The sequence below is a fragment of the Pipistrellus kuhlii genome, unplaced genomic scaffold (assembly GCF_014108245.1).
Source record: "Pipistrellus kuhlii isolate mPipKuh1 unplaced genomic scaffold, mPipKuh1.p scaffold_m20_p_81, whole genome shotgun sequence".
NCBI classification, from domain to species: Eukaryota; Metazoa; Chordata; class Mammalia; order Chiroptera; family Vespertilionidae; genus Pipistrellus; species Pipistrellus kuhlii.
Genome location: NW_023425586.1, coordinates 30,557 through 56,475, shown reverse-complemented (window position 1 = coordinate 56,475; position 25,919 = coordinate 30,557). Strand labels below are relative to the sequence as shown.

The window sequence follows — 25,919 nt, the reverse complement described above, 5'->3', positions numbered from 1 at the left end:
GCACACAAAGGCAGTTATAGTAAAAACACATTATAGCATGCTCTCCAGTCTGCAGTTCACTGACCAGGGACCTCCTGCTCAATGGGGTCTGGGAGAAATCGGCACAGCGGCTCAGCATGGCTTCAAGCAAGGACCGCAGTTCCCGATACTGCACAGGCAGAGCACTCTGATGGTCCTTCCTGCATCCAGAGAGACAAAGGCAGGCTTGGGGATAGGTCAGGGTACTCCAAGACACCCAGGCCCTAGGGCAATGGGGAGCAATGTGGTTGGCCAGAACACAGGCCAAGATCTACTCTGATAAAAAGTCTTGCTCCAGCACTTGTTAGATGCATGACTTGGTACACATTCCTCATTCTCTCTAATACTGTTTCCTTATCTATTAAATGAGAGTTAACAGTACTCTCCTCATAGAATTATTCTGAGATCAAATCAGATGATGTTTGCCAAGCACTTAGCAGTATGCTCAATAGATACTAAGTCTTTATAAATGACAGTTATGACTATTATTATTGTCATTATGGATTCAGTGGGTTTTCTCACTGAGTAGGAACTCCTGGTGGAAGAAGTACTGTCTAGAACTGAAGGTGCATCAAGAGATGCATCTGTCATTGTTCTCAGATAAGTGATAAGCTCTTCTTGGGGAAGAAGGGTCAAATTTGCTTTCTATTACTTCGATGAGGAAAAACTGGGTCAATAAGTAAATGTTATCAGGACCTAGGTTTTTATTTCAGTATACAGAAGACCTTCCTAAGAGTCAAATAGAGAAAGAGGGGAGTATCTAAGAAGTGAGTTCCCTGTTCTTGGAGATTGTAAGCAGAGACTGAAACTACTTTTAGAGATGCCATCATTGGGAGTGCTGGTTAAATGTGAAAAGTAACACATGTAGGTCCATTTAAACCTTCATATTCTATAGACTCAAAGACAAGGGTCATTGACTAGTCTAATTGAGAGCTCCAAGAAGCCAAGGACCAGTTTCATCTTTTCACTTTACCTAAACAGAGCTAGATGCATTATAAATTGATGCTAAATAAAAAAATATGTTAAATGAGTGAATGACTACTTGGCAGGTTATAAGGTAGCAGTATTGGTTTCCTAGGGATACCAATTGGTTTCCAATGATACCAATTACCAGTTACTGATAATTTATGCTGCAATAAATTATCAATAACTGCTTGGCTTAAAACAACAGACATTTATTCTCCCATAGTCCTGGAGGCTCTAAGTTTTGAAATCAAGGTGTTGGCTCCCTCTAAAGGCTGTAGGAAGAATCCTGCCTTGCCTCAGATGCTGGTGGTTGCTAGCAATCCTGGTTATTGGTTTGCAGCTGCATCATTCCAACTTCTGCCTATGTCTTCACACAGTCATTTCCCTCTGTCTGAGTCTGTCCCAAGCCTCCTCTCCTCATAAGGTCACTAAGTCATTAGAGTTAGGAGCCCACACTATTCAACCCAGTGCAGTAACTAAGGAGAAATCTATGCTAACCCTCATCACTTGGCCTTTCTTGAACATTGAGAGTAATCTGTGAGCCTTCTAACAGGCACTCAGTCTATAGTTAAGGCTTGATTTCCTCCTTCCTTCTTCATTTCTGGAAGCTCTAAGTTTCAATCCTACACTGACTGTCAAGCACTGAATCCCCATCTTTAAGTTCTTTTTAGCTAGCCCTAGTCAGTTTGGCTCAGTAGACAGAGCATTGTCCTATGGACTGGAAATTCTTTTCAGCAGTTCTCACTCCTTTTTTCTTGTTCCATTTCTATTCCACTTCAGAGGAACCATCTCAGTAAACATTCTGGGAAATTAAAGTCAGAATTAAAATAATCTAAAGATTCATAAACAGCCCTTACCCATCACTCTCTACAATTTTGACCAAACCAGCATTCTGGCTTCTTCTTGTCTAATCCCCTTCACACAACTGCTGGCCACACTGGCTACTATACTCTCAGTAACCCCTACACTTACCTGCCAACATGTTCTAGCTAAACCTGGTCCTTCCAAGTCTAAATCTACCTCATCCCTAAGAGCTCAGCTCAACTACTACCTCTTGCTTGAAAGGTGCTACCAGTCCCATAACACCGACCTCCTGGGAGAACTGCAGCTCTGCATGGGCACCTCTGATTGACACTGCTCTTGCTCTGTGCTTTGCTACCCTGTTGACTTCCTCATCCTACCCTCACTGGGATTCATGCCCCAGATTTAGAGATTCAAATCTAGGAAAGGACAAAGGGAGAAAAGAAACAGAAGTCATTGTAATGTAAATGCTATTTTTGTCAATTTTTATTTTTATTTTTTTAAAATATATTTTATTGACTTTGTACAGAGAGGAAGGGAGAGAGATAGAGAGTTAGAAACATCGATGAGACAGAGTCATCGATCAGCTGCCTCTTGCACACCCTCTACTGGGGATCTGCCCGCAACCAAGGTACATGCCCTTGACCGGAATCGAACCCGGGACCCTTCAGTCCCCAAGCCGACGCTCTAGCCATTGAGCCAAACTGGTCCCGGCTATTTTTGTCAATTTTTAGAACCAACTTAGAATCAACTCACAAAGACTTAGCTAGGTGAAAGAAGATACCGTAACCTGACTGGTGTGGCTCAGTGGTTGAGCGTTGACCCAACTCATGAACCAGGAGGTCCCAGTTCGATTCCCAGTCAAGGCACATGCCCAGGTTGTGGGGTCAATCCCCAGTAGGGGGTGTGCAGGAGGCAACCAATAGATGATTCTCATCATAGATGTTTCTATCACTTTCTCCCTCTTCCTCTAAAATCAATAAAAACATAAAAAAGAAACATTATAAGAATATTATTTACATGTAGGTTATTAATCACCAGAACTAAAAGAGGAGAGAAGAGAAAAGAAAAAAGGAGAGAAGAGAAGAGAAAAGAAAAGAAAAAAGAAGAGAAGAGAAGAGAAGAGAAGAGAAGAGAAGAGAAGAGAAGAGAAGAGAAGAGAAGAGAAGAGAAGAATACAAGAAAATTTCCGTGACAAGTAAGCCGCCCTGGAAGCCGCCCTGACCTTGACCTGACCCTCAGGTCCATGCAGAGGTAGAGAGTTCAGTCTGCCTGGGTCTCTCACCTCAGAAAGGCAGAAATAGCCTTCACCGCCTCCGCAGCCACCTCCAGCACGGGGCTGCTCACTGCCTGTTGGAGGGCACGGCCAGCATCTCTGCACATGGCTGAGCTTGTGAACAGCTTGATCTCCTCTGGCTGTCTGGGAAGTAATAAATGAGGAACCAGTGGGTGAACTATCACTGACCCCCTCAGAAAGAAATACGTCACTTCTTTCCTCCACTGCTTTGCTCACCGAGTCAGGATCTCTGCAAACAGCAGCATGCCCTGCTTGTGCAGCTCCGTGTTGTTCATCCTCAGGCTTCCCTGCAGGCTCCTCACCACCGACTCGATGCCTACCTCAAAATACATGGCAGAGGCAGGGATCAGTGCAGGGTAGTGCCTTCACTGACTGCCCAGGAGAGGTGAGGGGCTCTGCACAGCACATGCTGTTAGCAGCCCCTCGAGGAGGCACCCTGACAAGGTTGAGCCGATGGAGCAAGACAGTGAGATTTTGAGGGCAGCCCTTATCGGATTTATCTGTCTCCCTGAAGCCCTACACAAGCCAAAGTACAGGCCCCAGCCCTCAAAATATTTAGTGAGTACCTACGGACTGAGCTGGCCTTCCCCACTAGGCACTCCTATTGCTCCTCAAAGAGTCACATTGGGTCTCCACTCCTCCAGGAAGCCTTCTCTGACCCACTCAGGCAGAGCTGTGGGTCTTTCCTGAGCTCCCACACCTGCTGTGCTTTCCTCTAACCAGTCCTAGTCAGCTTTTTTATATTTCTCTCCCTTTCCAGAGGACAGGGACCACGTTAGATGTATCTTTAAATATCCAGGTTCAAGCCTAATGCCTGGCTTAGAATAGGAACACAGAGCCTGGCCAGCATGGCCCAGTGGTTGACATTGAACTATGAACCAGAAGGTCATGGTTCAATTCCCGGTCAGGGCATAGGCCCGGGTTGCGGACTCCATCCCCAGTGGGGGCCCTGTCTTGCAGGAGGCAGCCAATCAATCATACTCTCTCATCATTGATGTTTCTATCTCTCTTACCTTCTCCCTTCCTCTCTGAAATCAATAAAAATGTATTTTTAAAAAAAGGATGAATCAGCAAAACGTATGGACTAACTTGAAGAGCAATATGTGGAGCACAGGAGAGGACTGAAGGACTGTTGGGATAGTTCCGCTTGAATGTGGATCTGGTACTGAGTTTGGGCTGGTGAAAATGATCAGAAGCAGCATGCGCCTCCAGGATGCAGGTTAGTCCCTCATCACTGCTATGGCTTCCCAACCGCAAAGTGCTGTGCTCCCAACCAGAGGAGTGCAGGCCACTACCCACCGTACACCGTGTGGCACTTGGAAAAGAAGAGAGGCTCCTCTGCCAGGAGTATCAGGCAGTTGTAACTGGACCAGATAAGCACTTCGCTGGAAGCAGAAAGGTGCTCAAAGAGGAACTCTGGCGACAAGAGGTAAAGAAAACAATAACTGACAGCTATGTAATCATGATCCCTCAACCAATGCGAGGGCCTTACATTTCTTCAGCATCTCACACCTGTTACTTTATCAGTTCACACACCTTCTCCGTGAAACATGATCATTAATTCAGATAAATCTGAAAAATGCCCTCAGGGTTACGGTCTAACCTTTTTCTTTTTTTCTTTTTTTTTAACAGATGGAGAAACTGAGACACACCAAGAGGTATTATTAGTGGTAAAAATGGGACTAGAGTTCAGCTCCTCTGATTCTCAGATGGGCAAGCAGCATGATGCAGAGAGAAGAGTTTTTAAAACCAAAAAGGCTTGATTTTACATCCCTTTTCTGCAGGGATTAAATAGCCTTGTTAATTTAAAGCAGTTATTTCCCTTCTCTGATCCTCAGTTCCGTTATCCATAAAAAGGAAATATGAGGGCCTAAATGTGGCAACATTTACAAGCACCATAGGGAATATTTCCTGGCTCATAACAAGCCCTGGAGAAACATTAATTCCCTTTGCCTCCCTGGTGCATGAGTCTTGTCACCACCCACACTGGGTGTTTATTCCAAATGGTCAAACAAATGATGAAGATCAGTAACAAACTGCTCAGGGTCATATAAAAAATCTGTAGCCAGAGAATTCAGACATTATGAGACCTACTTCCTAGAGTCTGTCCTGTAAAACTGAACCTGCCACCAACCCGTCCCTCCAGTATGCTCATCATGAACCCCAGCAAGACTGCTGCTGCTGCTGACGCAAAGTCACCAAGTCAGAACTCTATGGTCCTTGGAGGAAAGGTTAGGAGGGACCCCTACCTGGGATGTCAGCATGAATGAAGGCCGGGGCATGCTTCGCTGGCGAGTGGACCAGTACCGCTGTGATACAGTGGGCACTGGCCACCTGCAGCACCTCGTCTCTGGAAAGGAGGAGCTGGAGAAACAGGAAGCAGAAAGTGCTGGTTACACCCTGATGGGACCAGAGGGACGCAGGAACCTGAATGTCTCTGATCCCTCCTGCTCTGCCAGTCACCAGGCATGAGGACGGTGCTGGGGAGGGCAGTATGGATGAGATGACGGAAAGAAGCCTCTATGCACAGCAGCAGGTGAGAAATGGAACAAGAGCACAGTGGCACTGAAAAAACATGAAAACCTAGCAGTGATGTCTCACCACCAGGATGGCAACAGCAAAATAAACACAGAAAAGAGACTTTTTTTGTTGTTGTTGTTCACAGGCACAGGACTTGATCTTTAGATTTCACAGGCCTTGTGTGGACCATCCTAGGAGGACAAAGAGAAGCAGTTTGCTCTATATTTTTAACCCCTAAGTCACCTATCCCCAACTGTCCTTCCCCACTTCTGACCAGAGTGCCTCCTCTTTCCTGCAGGAGACCCACAGTCTGGGCAATCAATGATACTCCTGCCAGCAGGTGGCGCTTGTAGCTCTGCCAAGCCCTGTGCCAATCACTTCAGAGACAGATAGCCAAACTGAGGTCCCACCATAAAGAAGGCCCCAGTTGATCAACCACAATATGGTGAGGTAAGTAAGCCCTGTGACTTACAGGCACCTGCTACCTAAAAAAACAAAACAAAAAAACAAGGGTGTCAGGGAGCCCTCTAGGCCTTGAAAGCTGAATCAGAGATCAACATACAATGGAGGGGGAGAGGCTGGAAAGGCAAAGGGAAGAGCATCTGCACAGCTAGACAGGATGTCTTAGGGCAGACAGGACCAGGGAGAAGTTGTACATGGCTGGAGCACTGGGGAGTGGAATAGAAGAAGCAGGTAAGTAAGGCTGAAAGGATAAACAGGATCCAGAGAAAGAGGGCTCTAGGTTCCACGCTGAGAAGCTTGAGTTTTATCCCTAAAACAGCTGAGGTAGCTTTGTTACTGTTGTGGCATGTAGTCTTCATTCCCAGGCAGCCCGTGTGAAGGGGAAGATGCAATAAACAAACGATTCACAACTGAAAAACATTGTACTTTAAATCTTCTAACAGCATGGTGTTTATCTAATAAGGAAACACTTTGTAAATCCGACAGAAGCAGTGGTGGATGAGGACAAGGCTCGGGGGGCATTCGGGTTCCCTTGTCACTGAACCTGGAGTCAGGGAATCACAAGACAAGGACCTTTTTGAGCACCAAAGGCAGTGTGGTCTGTCCTGGTGGCCCCTCAACACCGTCCGCACTTTCCGCCAGGGCTGACTTGTTCATGATCATGGACACAAAGAGGTCATACTTCAGCAGCTGCCTCAGCAGACCTGGAAAACAAAGGGTTGGGAAGTCAGGCAAGAGGAGCAGAGTCGCCAGAGGACACCTCAGACTGCCCCTAGCAACATCTTCATGTCTCCGAAGATATTCCCAAGTATTTTATTTTGTATAATGCCATTGTAAAGGGTATTGTTGTCTTAATTTATTTTTCAGATTGTTTGCTGTTAGTATGTGGAAGCACAACTGATTTTGTATCCTGCAACTTCACTGAATTCGTTTACTAGGGTTTTCTATATATAAGAATTATAGTACTATTCTAAATAGAATCCTACCCTTTTCTGTGCAACCTCCATAATAGCACTTATCTCACTAGACTCTAACTGTCCCCATCTGGACTATGAGCTCTCTCAGAACAGAGCATGGGTTTGATTATCTTTATTATCCAGAGCCCAGCGCAGAGCCTGGCTCAGAATGATGCTTGCTGTGTGTCCCTGGACTGTTCACAACAGAATTCTTGGCCCAAACTGGGAAAAGAAATGATAGTCACCCACAGACTATGCTTTTCCCTGTACCTCCTGCCTAAGGAGCCTCAAATGACATCCAAAGAAACCTAGACATCACCCTGGAGGCTAGAGGAAGCTATAGGTGATTTTCCAAATCGGAAAACCTGACAGGGTGCAAGCTGTGTAGGGTGAAGATGAACCTGGCAGCAAGTACAGGATGCACCAGGATAGGCAGTGAAGGTTGTAGGCAGAAAAATGGCTGTCCACTTTCTTTCCTCTTCTCCTTCCAAAGGCAACATTCTTAAGATGCCACACCAACTCTATGCATCTTTCTCAGTCTGCACATCTTATCTCCAAACATGTGGCTTTGCAAAGCAGCAAGCTTCCCCACCTCTAGAGAGCCTGTATCCCAAGTCCTGAAGCAAAACCTCAAACACTTTGTCTTCTCTGCAGCCTTCCGTTTTACCCAAGCAATTGATCTGTAGCTCCTTCGTCTGGGCACCATCCAGCGTGGAAAGGAAGAGAGGGCACAGCTTCTCCCGGAAATGGCCTGAAAGTACCTCAGCTGCCATTGGTGAGGAGTACAGCTTCCCGTAGAGGTAACAGACCGAAGCTTGCACCCCCTCGCTGGGGTACACTAAACCTCTTAACAGATGCTCCAGCAGGTTACCTGTCCAGAAAACAACCAAGGGGCCGGGAACCGCACAATGTCAGTTGCTACATGAAACTATAAATATTGCCCTCAATGGGGGAGTAATGATAATTTCCAATAGTCTACCACAATAAATTATTTCTGGGTGCTTAATCAAAGGGGGAAACCAAGGTTTGGAAAAGTGAAGTGATTGATGTTTGGGTAAGTCCTCTGTGAGATACTTATTGCATTTTACTGATAGAAAACAGTGCTTCTAGATTTCAGAATTAATTCCTCCTTCCACCCAAAAGGAAGACTCATACTAGGTTCTTAATTAGTTGTTTTAAAATAGTCAATATAAATAGCCCAAGACCAGAGCTGAGAAGCACTTTTTCAAATTGGCCAACATAGAGTACATTTTGCAGCAGGAAACCAAAGCCTAGAAAAGGGAAGTGATGAAGTTGTAGACAATGAATGGACCATCCAGGTGGAAGTGATAGAAGCAGGTGAATGGGGAGCAGCAGTGCTTCCTCAGAGGTCACTCACGATGCTCCATTACAAGCTTGTCTGCCAAAGCAGGGATGGCATCCACCAACTTGCCGAGAAGGGTCAGGGTGGCCAGGCTGCCTCTCATGGAGGGCATGTTACAGAGCTACAGAAAGTGAACATATTCCACTCCATAGATTAGGGTGAGGACAAAGCTCCCACCAAAACTTACCCTGCCCTATCCACACCAAAGCCCATAATGTGCGTGTCTCAGCCTCTTTAGCTAAGTGTCTGTCTCCCCTATTGGACTGGGAAGCTCAACGGGAAAGATTTCTTTCAGCTGGCAGCATCATAAAGGCAGAATTCTGGCTCAGTGGGGGGGGGAAATATTGCTATTATCATTGCTACAGCTACTATTATGGAACACTCTATATGCTTGGTACTTTATAGGGAGAGTCAATAGTATATATTTCACCTTTTCTATTGACTAATTGTAGCACCTTAAGTAAGACCCTTAACTCCACTTGTGGGAAATGATAATAATGTTAACTTCATAGGGTTGTTGGGAAGACTGAATGAGATACTGCATGGAAAGCATGTAAAACAATGATTAGCATGTAGAAAGTACCCATAGGGTTAAATGGCATCATCATCATCATAAGTACTAATATATATATACTTATAAATCCAATCCAATCTAATATATTAATCACATACAGAGTAATTATAGTGATATGATAATTTAATATCATTTATAATTACAGGTTGCTCTTGATGATGCTAAGATAAACATGTGTCTTCCTTTGCAGAAAAAAAAAAAAAGTGATTCTGATCACTCCAAAATCTTAAAACACAATACAAAAGCTGCTTGTTTAATTGATATTTTTTACTATCCTGGAGAAAGCAGGTTAAACATACCCACTTAGTGCTTACCTTAAATGCTTATGAAAGCAAATGCCTTCAGAACAAAATACTATATCCAATTCAGACCAAATAAAAATACTAGCCAGGACATAGTGAACATATTTCCTTGATAAATTCGTCAAGGAAATCTGTATTATAGAGAATGGCCATGGATGATTATGCTAGAAAAATGGGACTTCACCACATGGAGGTAGCATTTGGGAGATTGAAGGGGAAGGTAGGAAGCTGCAAAGAGCACTGAAGCAGGATCAAAGACCCAGGCCCTAGCTCTGGCTCTGCCACTGCCTCGGTGACCACAGGCACGCCCCTTTTCCTCCCTGGATTTCCACCTCCCATCTAGTCCCAGAAGGGGTGGCCCAGCTCTGATAGCTGAGAGGTACTCACAGCCATCGACTGACCTCTTTGTGGCACTCATCCAGCAGGCAAGGAATGGTCTGCTCTAATTTCAGCTGAGTCGTAAGCTGGATAAGGACTGAGCAGACACAACAGCGTTACCAATCGGAAGACAACCCGGAGTTCCCCGTTGATAGCCCTTCTATTCCAAGTCATTAGCTTGTGCTAATTGGTATTAGTCTTTTCCGTCTCCCTCATTAACCATGTGTGCACATCCAAACCAAAGAATTTCTTTCTTCGCTGTTTTACATCAATAGTTCACAATTAGGCTGCACATTAGAATCACCTAGGAGGCTTTAAAAAAAAAATACTAATGCCCAAGACCAATTTAAATCAGAATCTCTAGAGAAAGAAACTAAGCGTGTAGATATTTTTAAAGTTCCCCAGGTAAGTCTATTGTGAAGCCGAGGTTGCAAACTACTATTTATATTAGTTCTACTTTTTTCCTTCCTCAGAACGTGCTCCTTCATATACTAGAAAACAGAATTATGATTGAGTTCCCTTGCCAGTAATGGCCAACAATATTACATCTCAACCCCAAACCCACCCTTCTATGCAATATGTGTGATGCTTCCAATGCTGTTTGGAGAGGGGTAGAGAAGAGGCTGGCTCTACCAAGTGTGGAATAAGCTTCAAATGAACTTCAGCTGCTGCTGTGGGCAGGCTCTGTCACTTCCAGGGTAAAGGATAATACAAAAACAGGAAGAAAGCAGGGAGCAAGCAGGGACAGTGAGGAAGAAGCAAGTCTTTCTTCCTCTGGTTTTATAATCTCCATCTAGGGCCCACCACCTCAGTGAAGTTCTTGGGTTCTGCTGAGGGTTTTGCAAGCTATACTGGCACCAATCAGGAGTGAATGGCTTCAGGATTATAGCCCCATTCGAGAGTGGCCTTGAGGAGAATAGTGAAATCTCCCCTCCCCTGCCAGTAGTCAGAACAAAAGTGATACATTTGTTTATCCACATCCTCTAGATTGAAAAATGGTCAGAAGTACATACAGATCGTGTTAACGAATGATCTGTTTGTTATAGCTGCTCCTAGTTACAGCTGCTAACTGTGTGGCTGGATGGTCATGGACCCAGGAGCAGTATCCTCTCTTCAGAGATCTGGATTTCATATATGCGGTCCTTCCTCCAAACTTGTAGTTTTAATAATTTCAAACTTTCCTTTGTTTTCCCAGCCTAGAAATGGGAGCTACTTTCTAAAACTGCTACCTCTTTTTAAAAAATATATATTTTATTGATTTTTACAGAGAAGAAGAGAGAGGGACAGAGAGCTAGAAACATCTATGAGAGAGAAACATCGACCAACTGCCTCCTGCACACCCCTATGGGGATGTGCCTGCAACCAAGGTACATGCCTTTGACCAGAATCGAACCTGGGACCCTTCAGTCCACAGGCCAACACTCTATCCACTGAGCCAAACTGGTCAGGGCACCCAAGAATAGACTTTTAGGGTTAGGGTTGGGGGAGAAGGAGAGAGAGGGAGAGAGAGGGAGAGAGAGGGAGAGAGAGAGAGAGAGAAATATTTAATCAAGAGAGACACATGGATCAGTTGCCTCCGGGGCTAGAGATCAAACCTGCAATCCTGGTATGAGCCCTTAACCTGGAATTGAACTCGAGACCCTTTGGTTTGTGGGCCAATGTTCTAACCACTTAACACACTGGCCAGGGTGGCAGGACCATGTCTTATTCATCTGTGTATTCCAAGTGTCTAATGCAGTACTTGGCACAGAGTAGGTGCCCAAGAAAGAAATGCAGAAGTAATGACTAACAACTCATTGAGCTTTCTTTATCTGTATCTAAATGGAACATTTCATCAAGATCTCAAATAACCACAGCTCCAATGCAGGCTGATATCCCCAGCTTCACATGCTAAGTACACAGTCTCACCTTACCTTCAATACAGAGGTCTGCCATACTGCCCTCTTCCACACTGCACAACAGTCCTTGGAGGAGAAGGAGGTACGAGGGGGAAAGTTAATAGTAAAAAGAAAAATAGAACCACAAAGGCACTCTGAGTCTAAGACTAATGGCAGCTTTAAGCAATGTCCCAGCTCTCCTAGCACCTAGACTTTCAATGCCCACTCTGGCTTTAAGGGGATTAAAAGTCAGTGTGGCTCAGCGTGGAGTCTGTAACAGACCTGGGGTAAAGTTCCAGTTCTGCCCATTATTAGCTGTAACCTCCTGAGCCTTAGGGGTCGTCGCCTCTCCCTTAAAATACTGCTTCAGCAGTTAAAAGCCAGAAAAGCCTCTGGCAGAGAAAAGTACTCAGTAGGAGCTAGCTCCCCTCCTCCCTAAAAGGGCTTATCCCAAAGAATATTATAATTGCATGAGGAGAAGGGACATCTTACTACATCTCATTTTAGAAATGAAGACACTAAAGCACAAGAAAGGGGAAGTAACTCGGGTAGGGTCACAGCCAGGTCAGCAGACTCCAGTCTGGGCCTTTGGGTCCTGTTCAAAAACCATAAGAGACTAGACTTTCTGAAAGATCACACATTTCCCATATTCATCTTCACATTTTCACTAACTTCTTGGATGTCATTCCCACATAATGCATCATGCATCTTAGAAAGGTGACCATTTCTTCATCATTCTGACAAAACAATTTGCTAATACGTTAGTGTTACTTCGAAAAAAAAAGTCTAAATTATCTCAAGACCCCAAAAACAAATATAGATGCTATATGTGCAATATTCATGCCAAGTTCCCCTTTTAATCTCACCAAAAAGCATTCTGATGAAGTGGATACAGACTCTCTGGTCCTGAGCCAGCAGCTGCGTGGCCAGGGAGGTGTGCCTCATGAGGACATCTCTGAGACAGGACAGCACATGCTTCTTGCGCACCAACTTGGGGCATATGAAGGAAAACATTCAGTAGCCAATATTCTGAACTCCCAAAACTGAAATTATATACACAGTACACAACTATACAAACATCATTACAAGATGATGCTGGAGGGGTCATCTAATTTATGGCAAGATCAAATTCCCTGAAGGGAGAATGGGAAAGGATATCATTTACACACAGAAATCCATGTGTTCATACAGAGTATTGTACATGAGTCAAGGTGCCTCATACCCTGTGTTTACACAGCACTTGACTGTTCACAAATCACTCTTTTTCCTACTTGCTCATTTAAGCCTAACAAGTTAGTTAGCAAAGCAAGCAGAAGCAGATGTCATTATAGCCATTTTGGAGTTAACTGAAGCTCCGAGACTTTCCCAAGGCCTCAAATCTAAGTCTCCAACCAGATCTTGTCAAAGGTCGGAGCTCTTTCCACTTCAACGGCCCAACAGAGTGATGGGGTTGGGGGGGATTCTTCATGAAACTTTCAGAGGTAGGTAGAGAAAATGCATCCTTCCATTCAACATAGACATAAATCTTCACACTCAATTCGCCTAGTAGCTGTGCAAAATGCTCAATATTGTAACAAAAGTTGGGTCAAAAAGGGGATAGAACAGGAACATGGGTACAACTGACTACATCACCCTTTCAACTGGTGAGAGGTGAAGCTAAGAAAAGTGTGTTCATTAAAGGTGAAGCTGGCCCTGGAGGTTTGGCTCAGTGGATAGAGTGTCAGCCTGTGTGTGGACTGAAGGGTCCTGGGTTCGATTCCAGCCAAGGGCACATGCCCAGGTTGCATGCAGGAGGCAGCCAATCAATGATTCCCTCTCATTACTGATGTTCCTATCTATCTCTCCCTCTCTGAAATTAATAAAAATGTTTTTTTAGAAAAGGTGAAGTTGCATCTCTTATTGCCTCTAACCTATGTTACTGTAAATCTGTTTTCCTTCACCAATAACTCCTACATAATACATTAAGTTAGCGCTCTAAATGAGTCACTCCCAAAAAAGCTCAGTGACTCCCCTTCACCTCACAATCTGATTTAGTCAAAGTGCCTTAACTTGGATTCAAACACTTCAAGGAATGGAGTTTATCCTGGTTATGCAACCTCAACTTTTCCTCAAACATTCTACTTCCCAAACTCATTCTTGCTAATTAACACCTACCTCCCCATCTCCTCTGGTCCAAATCTTACCCATCTCCTCAAGCCTAACTCAAATGCTTCCTCCTCTAAAAAAAAAAACCTTCCCTAATTCCCCTCCTTATCCCATACAGCACTTGACCAGCTATGTCCATCTTTGGAATTCCCAATAATGTGCTCTTATTTTCTCCCCTACCACAGTCTTATTCATCTCTGTATCTCTGATTCACTCACTGCCCAAGAATGACAACCTCAGAACTTCTGGCCTCACTGGTATCTCAGATGTGATCAGTGAGCTCAGCAGTTCTCACTGTAGTCCGGGGACCCTGAGGATGCCCAAAACCTTTCCAGGGGACTCATGAGATCAAAATTACTTCATATAACACTAAATTTGTATTTGCCTTTTTCACTCTTATTCTCTCACAAGGCTATGGTGAAACTTTTCAAACATTACACAACCTGTGGTAACAGATTAAATGCATATATGAAAATCCAGCTGTCTCCAAATAAGCCAGCTATTAAAGATACTTGCAAAAAATGTAAAACAAAGCCAGTACTCTTCACTATCTTTTTTGTTTTGGAAAACGTAGTTATTTTCCACTTTTTAAATTATAGTACTTATACATTATACACTTAAAATGGCAAAATGATAAATTTCAGGTTATGTATTTTTGCCAGAATAAAAAGGATTATGTTAATATGAAATAGATTTACTATTGTTTTTAAGTAAATTAACATTTTAAATTTTTGCTTTGATTTCTAGTCCAATAAATATCAGTGGCGCCATCTGGTGTGGCTGTGGTTGAGCGTCAACCTATGAACCAGGAGGTCACCGTTCCATCCCTAGACAGGGCACATGTCTGGGTTTCAGACTCAATCCCCAGTGTGGGGTACACGGGAGGCAGGCATTCAATGATTCTTTTTCCTCATTGATGTTCTTCTCTCTCCCTTCCTCTCTAAAATCAATAATATATATATATATATATATATATATATATATATATATATATATATATATATAGCTTTTGAAACGAAAAAAAGTCAACCAAAAATGGGGGCAAAAGACCAAAATTGCCCAAAAATTACCTGCAGATCTTGACGGCAAAGTCTTTTCTTTGAAGTGGGGGGTAGTCTTATACAGCGAATATAGGCCTAAACCTATATTTTAATTGTAAAATTAGGAGGTCGTCTTATACGCCAGAAAATACGGTATATATGTATATACTAACACACACACACACACACACACACACACACAAACTCACTCTCTAGAGGCCCAGTGCACGAAATTTGTGCACTCGGAGGGGGGGTTCCTCAGCGTGGACTGCACCCTCTTGCAGTTACTTCGAGAGGTACAGTGGAGGCGGGAGATGCTCCCACCATCGCCACTGCACTAGCCAGTCATGAGCCGGGCTTCTGGCTGAGGGGCCCTCCCCCTGTGGGAGCGCACTGACCACCAGGGGACAGCTCCTGCATTGAGTATATGCCCCCTAGTGGTCAGTGCATGTCATAGCAAGCAGGCGTTCCGTTCAGTTGCTTTGCATTTTAGCCTTTTATTATATAGGATATATATCAGTGGCTATAACCCACATAAACAAAGCTCTTTGGGGTCCTCAACACTTTTTAAAAGTGTAAAAGCACTTTGAGATGAAAATTTTGAGGACCACTGTTATAGCCCCTCCCCCACACCCAAGACATGAATTCCCTGTCCCCCCTCATCCTCCCCACTGACTAAGCAGAAGTGACCTCCCAAACTCTCCTGGGGTGCCTCCCTAGACCCCACAACTCAGGGCAAAGGTGGGTAAGCACCGAGGAGCAGCATCCACGCTTCAGCCAGCTCTTAGCAGTCTTCCCCTTCTGCCCGGCCGTCACTGCCACCCAGAGCCCCAGGCAGGCCTCTCCTGCACATTTCAGAAGGAAATGAAGGCCCCAGCGCGCGCCCCTGGCCCAGGGGGGCGGGCGGCAGCAGAGGGGGAAGCCTGAGCCCAGGCCGAAGCCGGCGGAACGGAGAGGCCAGTCTAGGCAGGGCAGCCGGAGAGGAGGGGAGGGCGGGCGGGAGGTGCGCCTGGGAGTCTCGCTGGCGCCCCGGGGCCCAGGTTTACCACGCACGGGGCAGGCCCCTGGGGCACAGAGGCTGGACGGGCCTGAGGGCACTGGGCTGAGGGGCTGCAGGGAAGGAGGCGGCTCTGGCGGCCAAGGGGAGCGGGGTGGGGTGGGGGCGCGCACCGACACCCCGGGCTCCGGCAGCAGCTCCAGCACGCAGGCCAGGCAGAGGCGAGGGGACGCGGGCAGCAGCCAGCGCGGGTCGTGCCGGTAGTGCGCCCTCTTGAAGAGCAGCACCGCCTCTTCGTCCCTCACAGCCATCTCTCCGCGCTCACGCTGCGGCCGCCACGTTTTCCCGCCCAACTTGCGCGCAAGCGCACAGGAGAGAGCCCAGCTGGGCGGGGCCGGGGCACCGGGGGCGGGGCCGGGGCGGGGCCGGGGCGGGGCCGGCACGGCGCGCGGCGTGGAGAGTGTAATGCGCCTGCGTAAGGACTAGCTCGTGCGCCACTGAGCCCAGCACTCCCTCCCGTGGTCTGCAAGCTTCATCACACTGAAGGTGGAAAAGCAGGTATAAAGAAATAAAGAAGCTGTCATTACCTGGGAAAAGAAGCAATCTATGTCTATTAAAAAATTAAAGGAACGATCTCAGGTATTTTTATATAAACACTATTAGTAAGATTATTTTAAATTTACGTGACTTCTTGCTTTAAAATTCAAGATGTTCCCCTCAAAATATCCTCTCACAGAGGGCTCCACCACACTGGAGACTTTGTGAGCTCACCAGGCACACTGAAGAAGAAAAATGTATTATGCTAAATAAATTAACCCATCAATCCAGAAGGATTTATTTAGCAACAAAATGCTCAGCAGCCCTAGCCAGTTTGGCTCAGTGGATAGAGCCTCTGCCTTCGGACTGAAGGGTCCCTGGTTCCATGCTGGTCAAGGGCACATGCCCGGGTTGTGGGCTCCACCCCCGGTTGGGGGCGTATAGGAGGCAGCCGATCATGAGGTTTCTATCTCTTCCTCTCCCTTCCTCTCTGAAATCAATAGAGAAATATATTTAAACCAAGAGTGGTTCAAAACTTTTTTTAAAAAGTCAGAAATTGTTTAATGTTGAAGAAGGTAAGTTCAAGAGGTGTTTTCTACATTCAGAAGCAGTGTGGCCAAGTGGAAGTTTTCCATGGCAAAATAGTTTGGGAAACAATGGTTTCTTATTCCATGGAATATTATGAAGTAATGTTTGAGAAAAGTAGATATTAATATGGAAAATCACCATTAAAATGTTAAGTGTACAAAAGGTGCATAATTATATAGTATTCATGTATGTAAAATAAGCAAACAAAAAACATTCAACACATCTCAATACATATATAGTAGTAATATATGTTCAATGAAGAAAATAAAAAAAATTTTGACATATTTTCAGTTTTCTTCTATACATTTTTACAACATACAAAGGTTATAAACTGCTTTCTCAGAGCAAAATCTATCACGTACATCTTCCATAAATATATATATTACTTATATATATTTAACATGTCGCCAAAGTGTATATTATTTTTGACAAAAATTTGAGCCAGGAACTGTGGTAGGATTTAGAGGACTCAAAAGTGAACAAGAGCCTGGCTGGTTTGCTCAGTGGGTGAGCCCGTGAACCAAGAGGTCACTGGTTTGATTTCCAGTCAGGGCACTTGCTCGGGATTCGGGCTTGATCCCCAGTAGGGGACGTGCAGGAAGTAACTCATCAATGTTTCTATCTTTCTATCCCTCTCCTTTACACTCTCTCTAAAAATCAATTAATTTTTTTTTTAAATGAACAAGAGATGTCCCAGCCAGGAGGCTCAATTGATTGAAGCATCATCCTGTACACCAAAAGGTTTCAGGTTCCATTCCTGGTCAGGACACATACCTAGGTTTTGAGACCTATATGAGAAGCAACCTATCAGTGTTTCTCTCTCTCTCTTTCTCTCCCTCCCTCCCCCCTCCCTTCCTCTCAATAAAATCAATAAACATATCCTCGGGTGAGAATTTTTTTTTTAAGTGAATAAGAGACAGTCCTTGTCCTCAAGGAACTGGAAGTCCAGTTAAAGAAACACAAGTAAATTATTACAATAGAGCATATCCATCGATGCATAACAAACTGTCCCAAGTAATGGGTTGAATGGTGAGCCTCAAAAAGATATCCCCATGTCCACATGGATGACTTGTGCACCCCAAATTCAGATGTTGAAGCATTAACATCTAATGTGAGTTTAGGAGATAATAAGGATGGGGCCCAAATCCAAGAGGATTAGTAGCCCTATAAAATGAGAAAAAGAGCCCTATAGGGTTTGTCTCAGTGGGTAGAGCATCGGCCTGCAGACTGAAGGGTCCTGGGTTCAATTCTGGTCAAGGCACATGCCCGAGTTGCAGGCTTGATCCCACGCAGGAGGCAGCCAATCGATGATTTTCTCTCATCATTGATGTTTTTTTCCTCTCTCTCTCTCCCTCTCCCTTCCTCTCTGAAATCAATAAAATATATATATATACTAGAGGCCCAGTTCATGAAACTCATGCATGGGTAGGGACCCTAGGCCTGGCTGACGATCAGGGTCGATTGGGGCCTTCCTCCCCTAGGCTTCCAGCTGCCAACCAGGGTCTTCCTTAATTCTGCACCTCCCCCTGGTGGTCAGCACACGTCATACTGAACAGTCGAACTCCCAGTGGGTCAAACTCCAGAGGGGACAATTTGCATATTAGCTTTTTATTATATAGGATATCACAGAAGAAGAAGGAGGAGGAGGAGGAGGAGGAGGAGAAACAGATCTCTCAACTTCTCCATGTGCATGCACCAAGGAAAGTGCATGTGCGGATGTGAGAGAACATAGTGGGAAGGTGACCATTTACAAGCCAGGAAGAAAGCTCTCACTAGAAACTAAATCAACCAGAACCTTTGGCTCAGAAGTTTTACTCTTTTTTAAATATATTTTTTAATTGATTTTTTACAGAGAGGAAGAGAGAGGGATAGAGAGTTAGAAACATTTATGAGAGAGAATCATCAATCAGCTGCCTCTTACACCCCACCCCCACTGGGTATATGCCCGAAACCAAGGTACATGCCCTTGACTGGAATCGAACCTGGGACCCTTGAGTCCTCAAGCCAACGCTCTATCCACTGAGCCAAACCGATTTCGGCCAGAAGTTTTGCTCTTGATGAAAACAAATAGCTCCAGGATGTCCCACAGGTGGGCCAGGCAACGCAACGAGTAATTATGGTCGGCAGTGTTTAAGAACTGGAGCGGTGGGGATGGTTTTTCTGAGGAGTCCGCTCCCAGGCAGCAGAATCCCAGCCGGGAGATGCCCAGGGATCAGCCCCCTTCCTTGGGACCAAAAGGACATGACTAATCCTCTCCACTGCAGAGCACTAACCCTCCCCGCAAGCAGCTGAGGCTGTCTGAGCATTTTATCTCGACCACAATTGCGTGGAATAGGGCAAGACAGCCATGGCAGAAACCTCAGGAAACCCTACTGTGCGGAGCTGGGGAGGGGAACGGTTGGGAGATGACAAGGGGCTGACCCACATTCCCCTAACCTTCAAAACCACAGAGTAGAAGTGGCTTGCACCCCACCCACCAAGTATCCCAAACCCCAAAAGCGGGCACTTGGAAAACAGGTGCCCACAAAATCGGAGCCCGACAGGTTCCCAGTTACCAATTTTATTAGAGGCTCTGGGGCAAACAGGCTGCTCTTGTGCCTTCTCCGATGTGTTCTGAGGGCGCTGGGCCTGCAGCCTATTTTCTAAAACGATGCAGGGAAAGAAAACACCGCACATGCCTTACGAAGTCAAGCTTTTTGGAGGCTGCTGGGTTCCGTAGCGCCCTGTTAGGGTTTCCAGGTTCCCCTTGACCCTGGAGGCTTTCTGTCTTGGGAAGAGCGGCGCCAGCACAGCAGCGACCTGGGGACTGAAGGTCCGTCTTTGGAGAAGCGTGGCCCCCGAGGCTGTTCTCCCTCCCATGGGGGTCCCCCACTTTGGGAAGCGGGGCAGGATCAGCACCCCTCCGGTTCAGGTTGGGGGCTGAGAGCTGGGGCTTGGCCAGGTGTGGGGCCCATGGTGTCTCACTGAGACAGTTTATGCTCAGGCTCCTGGTGGCAGAGGGGAGGCTGGAGGTGTCTTTGGAGCAGGGGGAAGACTGCGGCTCGGGCCCTGTGCCCTCCAGGCTTTCTCCCCTCGGGGGTGTGGGCGGCTGACACTGGAGTCTGGGGTGCTGGGAGGCCTCCTGGCACGTGCTCTGCTTCCCCCAGTGCTCACGGCCTGCCCTGGAGCATGAGGTTCTCACTCTGCTGGGAGCCCTCTCTGGCATCCGGGAGACTCCTGGCCCGAGCGTTTTCCTGTTCCTGCTATTCTCACTGGAAGGACCTCCAACGCTTTCCTGGCTGGTCCCGCTCCCAGGCTGGTCTGCTGCGGGCCTAGGGCTCCTGGGAGCAGGAAGCTCGGCCCTAGGAGGAGCCTCCTCCCGGACAGCCTGTCTTTCTCGAGAGCCCTCTGGTGGACTGACGCTCCAAGGCTTGGCGAGATGGATGGCAATGCCCTTGGGCTCTGATCCCGGGGGCTCACAGCTCTCCAGAGCTCTGGCCTGTGGAGAAGGCTTTGAGCTTTTTCTTGCTGGGGGCTGGACCCTCTGGGACTGCTCAGGGAACCTAAGGCCTGGCCTGGAGCCCGGAGCCTCACAAAGCCTTTCCTGCTGCTGTTGGAGCTCCCAGGCCGTGTGCAGTCCAGGGAGCTGCACCCCAGGAAGGGGCAGTGGACAGGGATCTGTCAAGTTAAAGAGCAAATAGGACTCCAGGACCCGCTGGGGGAAGCCCCACTTCAGGTGTTCGATCCTCCGCAGCAGGAGGGCCTCCAGGAGCAGTTCCTGGCTCTTCGTGAGGACTGGCCCCTTGGGCAGGACGGTGAGGGCAGTAGGAACGCCCACCAGAGCTGTGGCGTCTTGGGGGGCTTGGCCACAGGAGTCAGGGGGGCAGGAAGAAGGCAGGTTCAGCGAAACAGGCAGAGACTGTGGGTTCTGGAGCTGCCACGCCAGACTCACATCCACTCTTTTGTCCCTTTGCCGGCTTCTCGGGGGTTTGGCAGGGGCCTGCAGGGGGGCTGGACTGATGCCCACTCTGTGCATCCTGGCAGGGTCCATGTTCTGGCTGGCCAAATGCTTTCCCTCCCCACTGGAGAGCAAGAAGAGTTCAGCCTGGTGTGGTAGAGACATCATCTCAGGACAGGTAGCAGAGGCCACTATTTGCTCCTGGTCCAGGGCCCCATACCCAGAGCCAGTGAGGACTGGGAGCCCCTCGTCCCCGTAACAGTCAACTCGGAGATTGCCTTTGGCAGCATCCCGTTCTCTGACCTGGTCCTGGATCACTCCCCTTGGAACTCTGGGTTCTCCAGCATCCTCAGCTCTGCCCTTTCTCTGGCTCCCTGCATCCCAGATTTCCGCAGCATCCTCATCTCCACCCTTTTTCAGTTTCTCTTCCCCTGGTGTCTGGATCGTCCCATCAATGTGGCTTCCTGACTGTGTCTGGGTCCCTCTACCATCACCACCTGTGGTCCCTCCAGGGCTTCTCTTTCCTTGTATTTGCATTTCTGCACCATTCTCCTCTCCAATCTGCTCCAAGTTTTTGCACTCTGATGTACAGGTCTTTCCACTGGCTTTACTTTTTAACCATCTCTGGTTCATGCCTCGAAGTCTCTGGATCTTCCTACCATCTTCGCTTGCAACCTCTCTCTGGTTTCTTTTCTCCAATGTCTGATTGTTTGCATCGTTCTTTCCTCCACTCTGCTCCCAGTTCCTCCTGCCTGATGACGGGTTCTCTCCAATTTCATGACCTAACTGTTCCAAGTTCTCTGTTTCCGGTCCCTGGGTCTCTGCACATCCAGGTTCCCTTTGGTTTCTCTTCTCTGGGGTTTGAGTTTCCATGCCATTCTCACCTCCAGATTGCTCCTCTTTCCTCCATTCTGCTGAATGAGTTTCCCCATCAATGTTATTTGTTAATTCTCCCCAGTTCTGTGCATCAGATGCCTGGGCATTTGCAGCATCCTTGGTTTTAATGTGTTCCTGATTCTTCCATTTTGGTGTGTGACATTTTCCATTAATTTCATTGCAAAACTGACCTTGGTTTTCTTCCCCGAGTTCCTGGGTCTCTTTGTTATCTTCACCTTTATTCCCTCTCATGTTTTCCATCTCTGGCAACTGAATGTCTATACTAGTCTCATCTCCAAATTGCTCTCGGTTCCTCCCGACGGGTGGATGGATGTCTACATGAGTTTCATCTCGTATCTGTCCCTGATTCTCTACCTCAGGCGCTGGGGTATTTATGCCATCTTCCTCTCTATCCTTTCTCTGGTCTCCCTTCTTTGGTGCCTGCATTTCTGTCCTACGTTCAGCTCCAATCTGGCCCCGATTCTCCCAATATGGTGTCTCAAATTCTCTGTCAATCTCACTTGCCACTGGTATCTGGTCTTCCCACCACACTACCTGGATCATGATCCAATCCTCCCCTCTTATCTCCCTGACCTTCTTCTTTTTAGATGGCTGGGTTTCCCCAGCAACCTCGCCTCTTCTCAGGCCTTGCCCACTGCCCCCCACTTGCAATTCATGTCTAAGTTGTTTCTGGATCTCTCCCCTCGCTTTCTCACTTTGACCCTGATCCTGCTTTCCCCACACTGGTGTCTGGATTTCTATAACATTCCCACTTTCATCACATTCCTGCTCTCCCCACCCCAGTGCCTGGATCTCTACACCATCCTCTTGTTTTGCTTCTCCCAGGTTCTCCCTCCCACATGTTTGGGTTTGCACAACATTCTCAACTCCAACATGGTTCTTGTTTCTCCTCCCTTCTGCCTGAATTACTGCACCAGTATCACCTCCAATCTGGTCTTGTGTTCCCCTCTGTGGCACCTGGGACTCGTCATGGTTCTCACTTCCAGTCTGGTCCTGCTTCCCCAATCCCTGGGTCTGGGTCTCCGCGTCAATTTTATATCTTGACTCTTCCTGGTTCTCTACTTTATGTGCTTGGGTTTCAGGAAGAATCTCACCTCTCGCCTTCCCTGGTTCCTGCGTTTGGGCTCTATTCTCAACTCTCATGAGGTCCCAGTGCTCCCACCCTGCTGTCAGGTTCTCTCCACCAGTTCCACTTGTCAGTAGTCTCTGGCCTTTCCCCTCCAGGACCTTAGTCTCTGCATTGTTCTTCAGCCCAAAGTTTGTTGATACCTCCATTTCCCAGGCATCCTCCAGGCTGCTCTCTCTCTGCTTTGCCCACTCTGGAGCCTGGGTCTCTCTATTATCTGCTCTGCTTAGTATTGGGTTTTCACTCCCTGGTGTCCAGGACTCTTGTGGGCAGTCCAAGGACTTCCAGGTGGGAAGTCCCACTTGTTGGTTGAAAGGAAAAGGCAGGAATTCTCCAGAGCAGAACTGCAGCCTCTGAGACGAAGGGAGGGGTGGGAGAGCAGAGGTTAAAGTCATGGTGGTGGGATGGGACCCCGTGGTGACAATAGGCTCCAATGGCACTAACTCTTTCTGGGGGTGGACCAGCGGTTGCTCCATCCTCTGATGATACATGTCCAGGTCAGGGAGCGGTGGCTTGCGAATCAGGTGAGGGTGCTCATCACTGAGACACCAGGGTACCTGCCACAATCCCCAAGAACTGTCCTGAGGGAGCATACGGGTGCTTGAAAAACAGGTGTTACAAAAGTTGGTCTCAGAAGGGGCATGAGAATCCCAACATGGGTGCTGCCAAGAGAGCAGGTATTGAGCCCCTGGTTCCCGGAGGCTCCTCCAGTATTGCCACCTCTTCTTTTGTGCCCATTGTTGCACATGAGCATCCAGGGCCCTGAACTTGCCAGAACTGAAGAATAAGTTAGGGGTCGGCCCAAAACAAGTGTCATGTCTCATGGAGGGCACTGTCCACTTCTGTGGGGGTACCTGTAGGCGAGAACAGAGAAGCAAAATGCTTGCACACATTGTCACGTCTAATCCTCACAGATCAGAATTGTAATCCCCTTTATTACTTTTTTAAAAAAATATTTTATTGATTTTTTACAGAGAGGAAGAGAGATAGAGTTAGAAACATCGATGAGAGAGAGACATCGATCAGCTGCCTCTTGCACACCCCCCACTGGGGATGTGCCGGCAACCAAGGTACATGCCCTTGACCGGAATCGAACCCGGGACCTTTCAGTCCTCAGGCTGATGCTCCATCCATTGAGCCAAACCGGTTTCGGCCCCTTTATTACTTTTACTCAAGGCCAGGCAGTCTTCTAGAATAGATGGTGGGGGTACCCGCATGAACGAAGCAAAGTCCCCGCTGGGAGCTGTCCTCTAGCCATGGAGAGACAATAGCCAAGTGTACGGCGTGATGTTAGCTACAGAAAAGTGTCCTGATGGAAACAAAGCATCAAGGGAGTCGGGTTAGCTCCATTAGAGGGAGATGGTCACAGAAGATCTCTCAGAGGTGGCGGCCTTTGACTAGAGACCTAAGTGAAGTGAGAAGCACACAAGTAGCATCTGAAGAAAAAGCATCGCAGGCACAGGCGATACTAGTGCCAAGGCCCTGAAGACAGAACAAGGTCATGGACACAAGAACAGCAAGGAAGCCCTGTGGCCAGAATGGGATGAGTAACGAGGACAAGGCTGGGAGATGGTGTCAGAGGGAAATGGAGGGACAGATCATGCTGCCCTCAGAGTTGGGGTGAGGAGTTTGGATTTTATCCTGCTTTTGATGGGGAGTGTACCCTTAAGAGCCATTACTGGGTTTTGAGCGGCAAAGTGCTATGATCTGTTTGCAAAAAGTTCGTTCTGGCACCTAAGCATAATGTTAGGCATAAACAGGGTGCCAAAGAGAACTTATTGTACGATTCCTTAACAGTCTGTGCTATTTGAAATAAGCACACTTGTGACTGCAAGCTTCTGGGCTACTGGTAGTGGTCCATTTCTTTAATATATATATATAGTTGATTTTTTACTGAGAGAAAGAGAGAGAGGTAGAGAGCTAGAAACATCGATGAGAGAGAAACATCGATCAGCTGCAGCCTGCCCACTCCCTGCTGGGCATGTGCTTGCAACCAAGGCACATGCCCTTGACTGGAATCGAACCTAGGTCCCTTGGGTCCACAGGCTGATGCTCTATCCACAGAGCCAAACCCATTAGGGCCATTTCTTAACCTCGGTGCTGCACATGGATGTGTTCAGTTTGTGAACACCCATTGACCTACATACACTTATAGTGCTCATTTTCCTTAGATTTATTGTTCTTGAAGAAGAGAAAGAAGTTCATCCTATTCTGCTGGCTGTGTGGAGCACTGCCTGTGGCTGAGAGAAGTGGTGGGGAAGTGATCAGATCTGAGATGTGGGGTGCAGCAGAGCCCGTGGGACCTGTGGATGGACTGACTATGTGGCGTGAGGAAGAGAGGAGCCCAGGAAGCTCACTGGGTTGTGGCAGGATGACGTGCTCCCTGACCAGGCCCAGTTCGCCAGCGTGATCCGTCTCTGTACACAAGCCATAGGACAGGGTCTTGGTGACAAAGGACTGAAACAGTCATGGTGCTGAGGGAAGAAGGGATGTGGGGCCCCTCACCTTGATGACATTCCTCATGCTGGGGGGGTCCTGATGATCTGGTGCCAATGGTGCCGGACCTGCTAGATCACAAAGAGGCAGAGGGCAAGCAGGTTGCCGCATCACCGAGGGTCCCTGCGGCTCTGGTCCTCGGAGAGCAGGCCCCTCCCTGGCTCTCCCTCGGGGCCCTGGACTGACCCCACCACCGCACAGGTGCCCAGCAGTGGCAACAACATGAAAAGGCTTAGGTCAGGCAGGTGGCATTAGGGAGCTGAAGGGCGGGACTGGTATGGCTATCCCAGCCAGGGTGGGGCGGGGTGACCCCTGCCTCACAGCACCTCTGTCACTGAGGACACCTCACAAAGGAGCCTGATGCTCCAGGTCAGCTCCAGCCTCAGCTCCAGCTGCTGAGCCTGGCACCCGAGCTGCCCAACATGACTGAGTTCAGTGCAGGTAAGGGCAACATGGGGGAACTGCCCACAGGAATGAAGAGGAAGAAGAACTTGTCCTTTGAAGTGAGGAGATAAATTCCCCCAAGGATGATGGATAATGGGTGATGTAACCTATAGTCTGCTTATTTCTTTCTTCCTGTTAGACACTTTTATACATTTGTCCATGTCTATCCGATATCAAACACTTAATGAACACTGAATT

The 25,919-nt window shown here is 47.3% G+C and overlaps 2 protein-coding genes across 2 annotated transcripts in view; both read right to left on the bottom strand.

The window, feature by feature from the left end:
• Positions 1 to 16,031, bottom strand: part of MEI1 (meiotic double-stranded break formation protein 1) — a 51,457-nt gene extending 35,426 nt beyond the window's left edge. The window contains exons 1-12 of the mRNA XM_036425474.2: positions 15,870 to 16,031; positions 12,381 to 12,504; positions 11,551 to 11,601; positions 9,661 to 9,734; positions 8,399 to 8,504; positions 7,688 to 7,891; positions 6,638 to 6,768; positions 5,332 to 5,446; positions 4,382 to 4,498; positions 3,299 to 3,398; positions 3,071 to 3,205; positions 65 to 179 (exon numbers count right to left, since the gene is read on the bottom strand). Coding sequence (XP_036281367.1) covers positions 65 to 179; positions 3,071 to 3,205; positions 3,299 to 3,398; positions 4,382 to 4,498; positions 5,332 to 5,446; positions 6,638 to 6,768; positions 7,688 to 7,891; positions 8,399 to 8,504; positions 9,661 to 9,734; positions 11,551 to 11,601; positions 12,381 to 12,504; positions 15,870 to 16,007 — 1,410 coding nt within the window. The 5' untranslated portion in view covers positions 16,008 to 16,031. The remainder of the gene's footprint in view (positions 1 to 64; positions 180 to 3,070; positions 3,206 to 3,298; positions 3,399 to 4,381; positions 4,499 to 5,331; positions 5,447 to 6,637; positions 6,769 to 7,687; positions 7,892 to 8,398; positions 8,505 to 9,660; positions 9,735 to 11,550; positions 11,602 to 12,380; positions 12,505 to 15,869) is intronic.
• A 2,729-nt stretch (positions 16,032 to 18,760) lies between these two features.
• On the bottom strand, positions 18,761 to 25,304 carry LOC118712059. The gene is made up of 2 exons (XM_045577039.1): positions 25,287 to 25,304; positions 18,761 to 23,635 (listed from the first exon to the last, which is right to left on the bottom strand). Exons 1-2 carry the CDS (start codon positions 25,302 to 25,304, stop codon positions 19,457 to 19,459), a joined length of 4,197 nt encoding a protein of 1,398 aa, XP_045432995.1. The 3' UTR covers positions 18,761 to 19,456.
• Between the last annotated feature and the right edge of the window lie 615 nt (positions 25,305 to 25,919).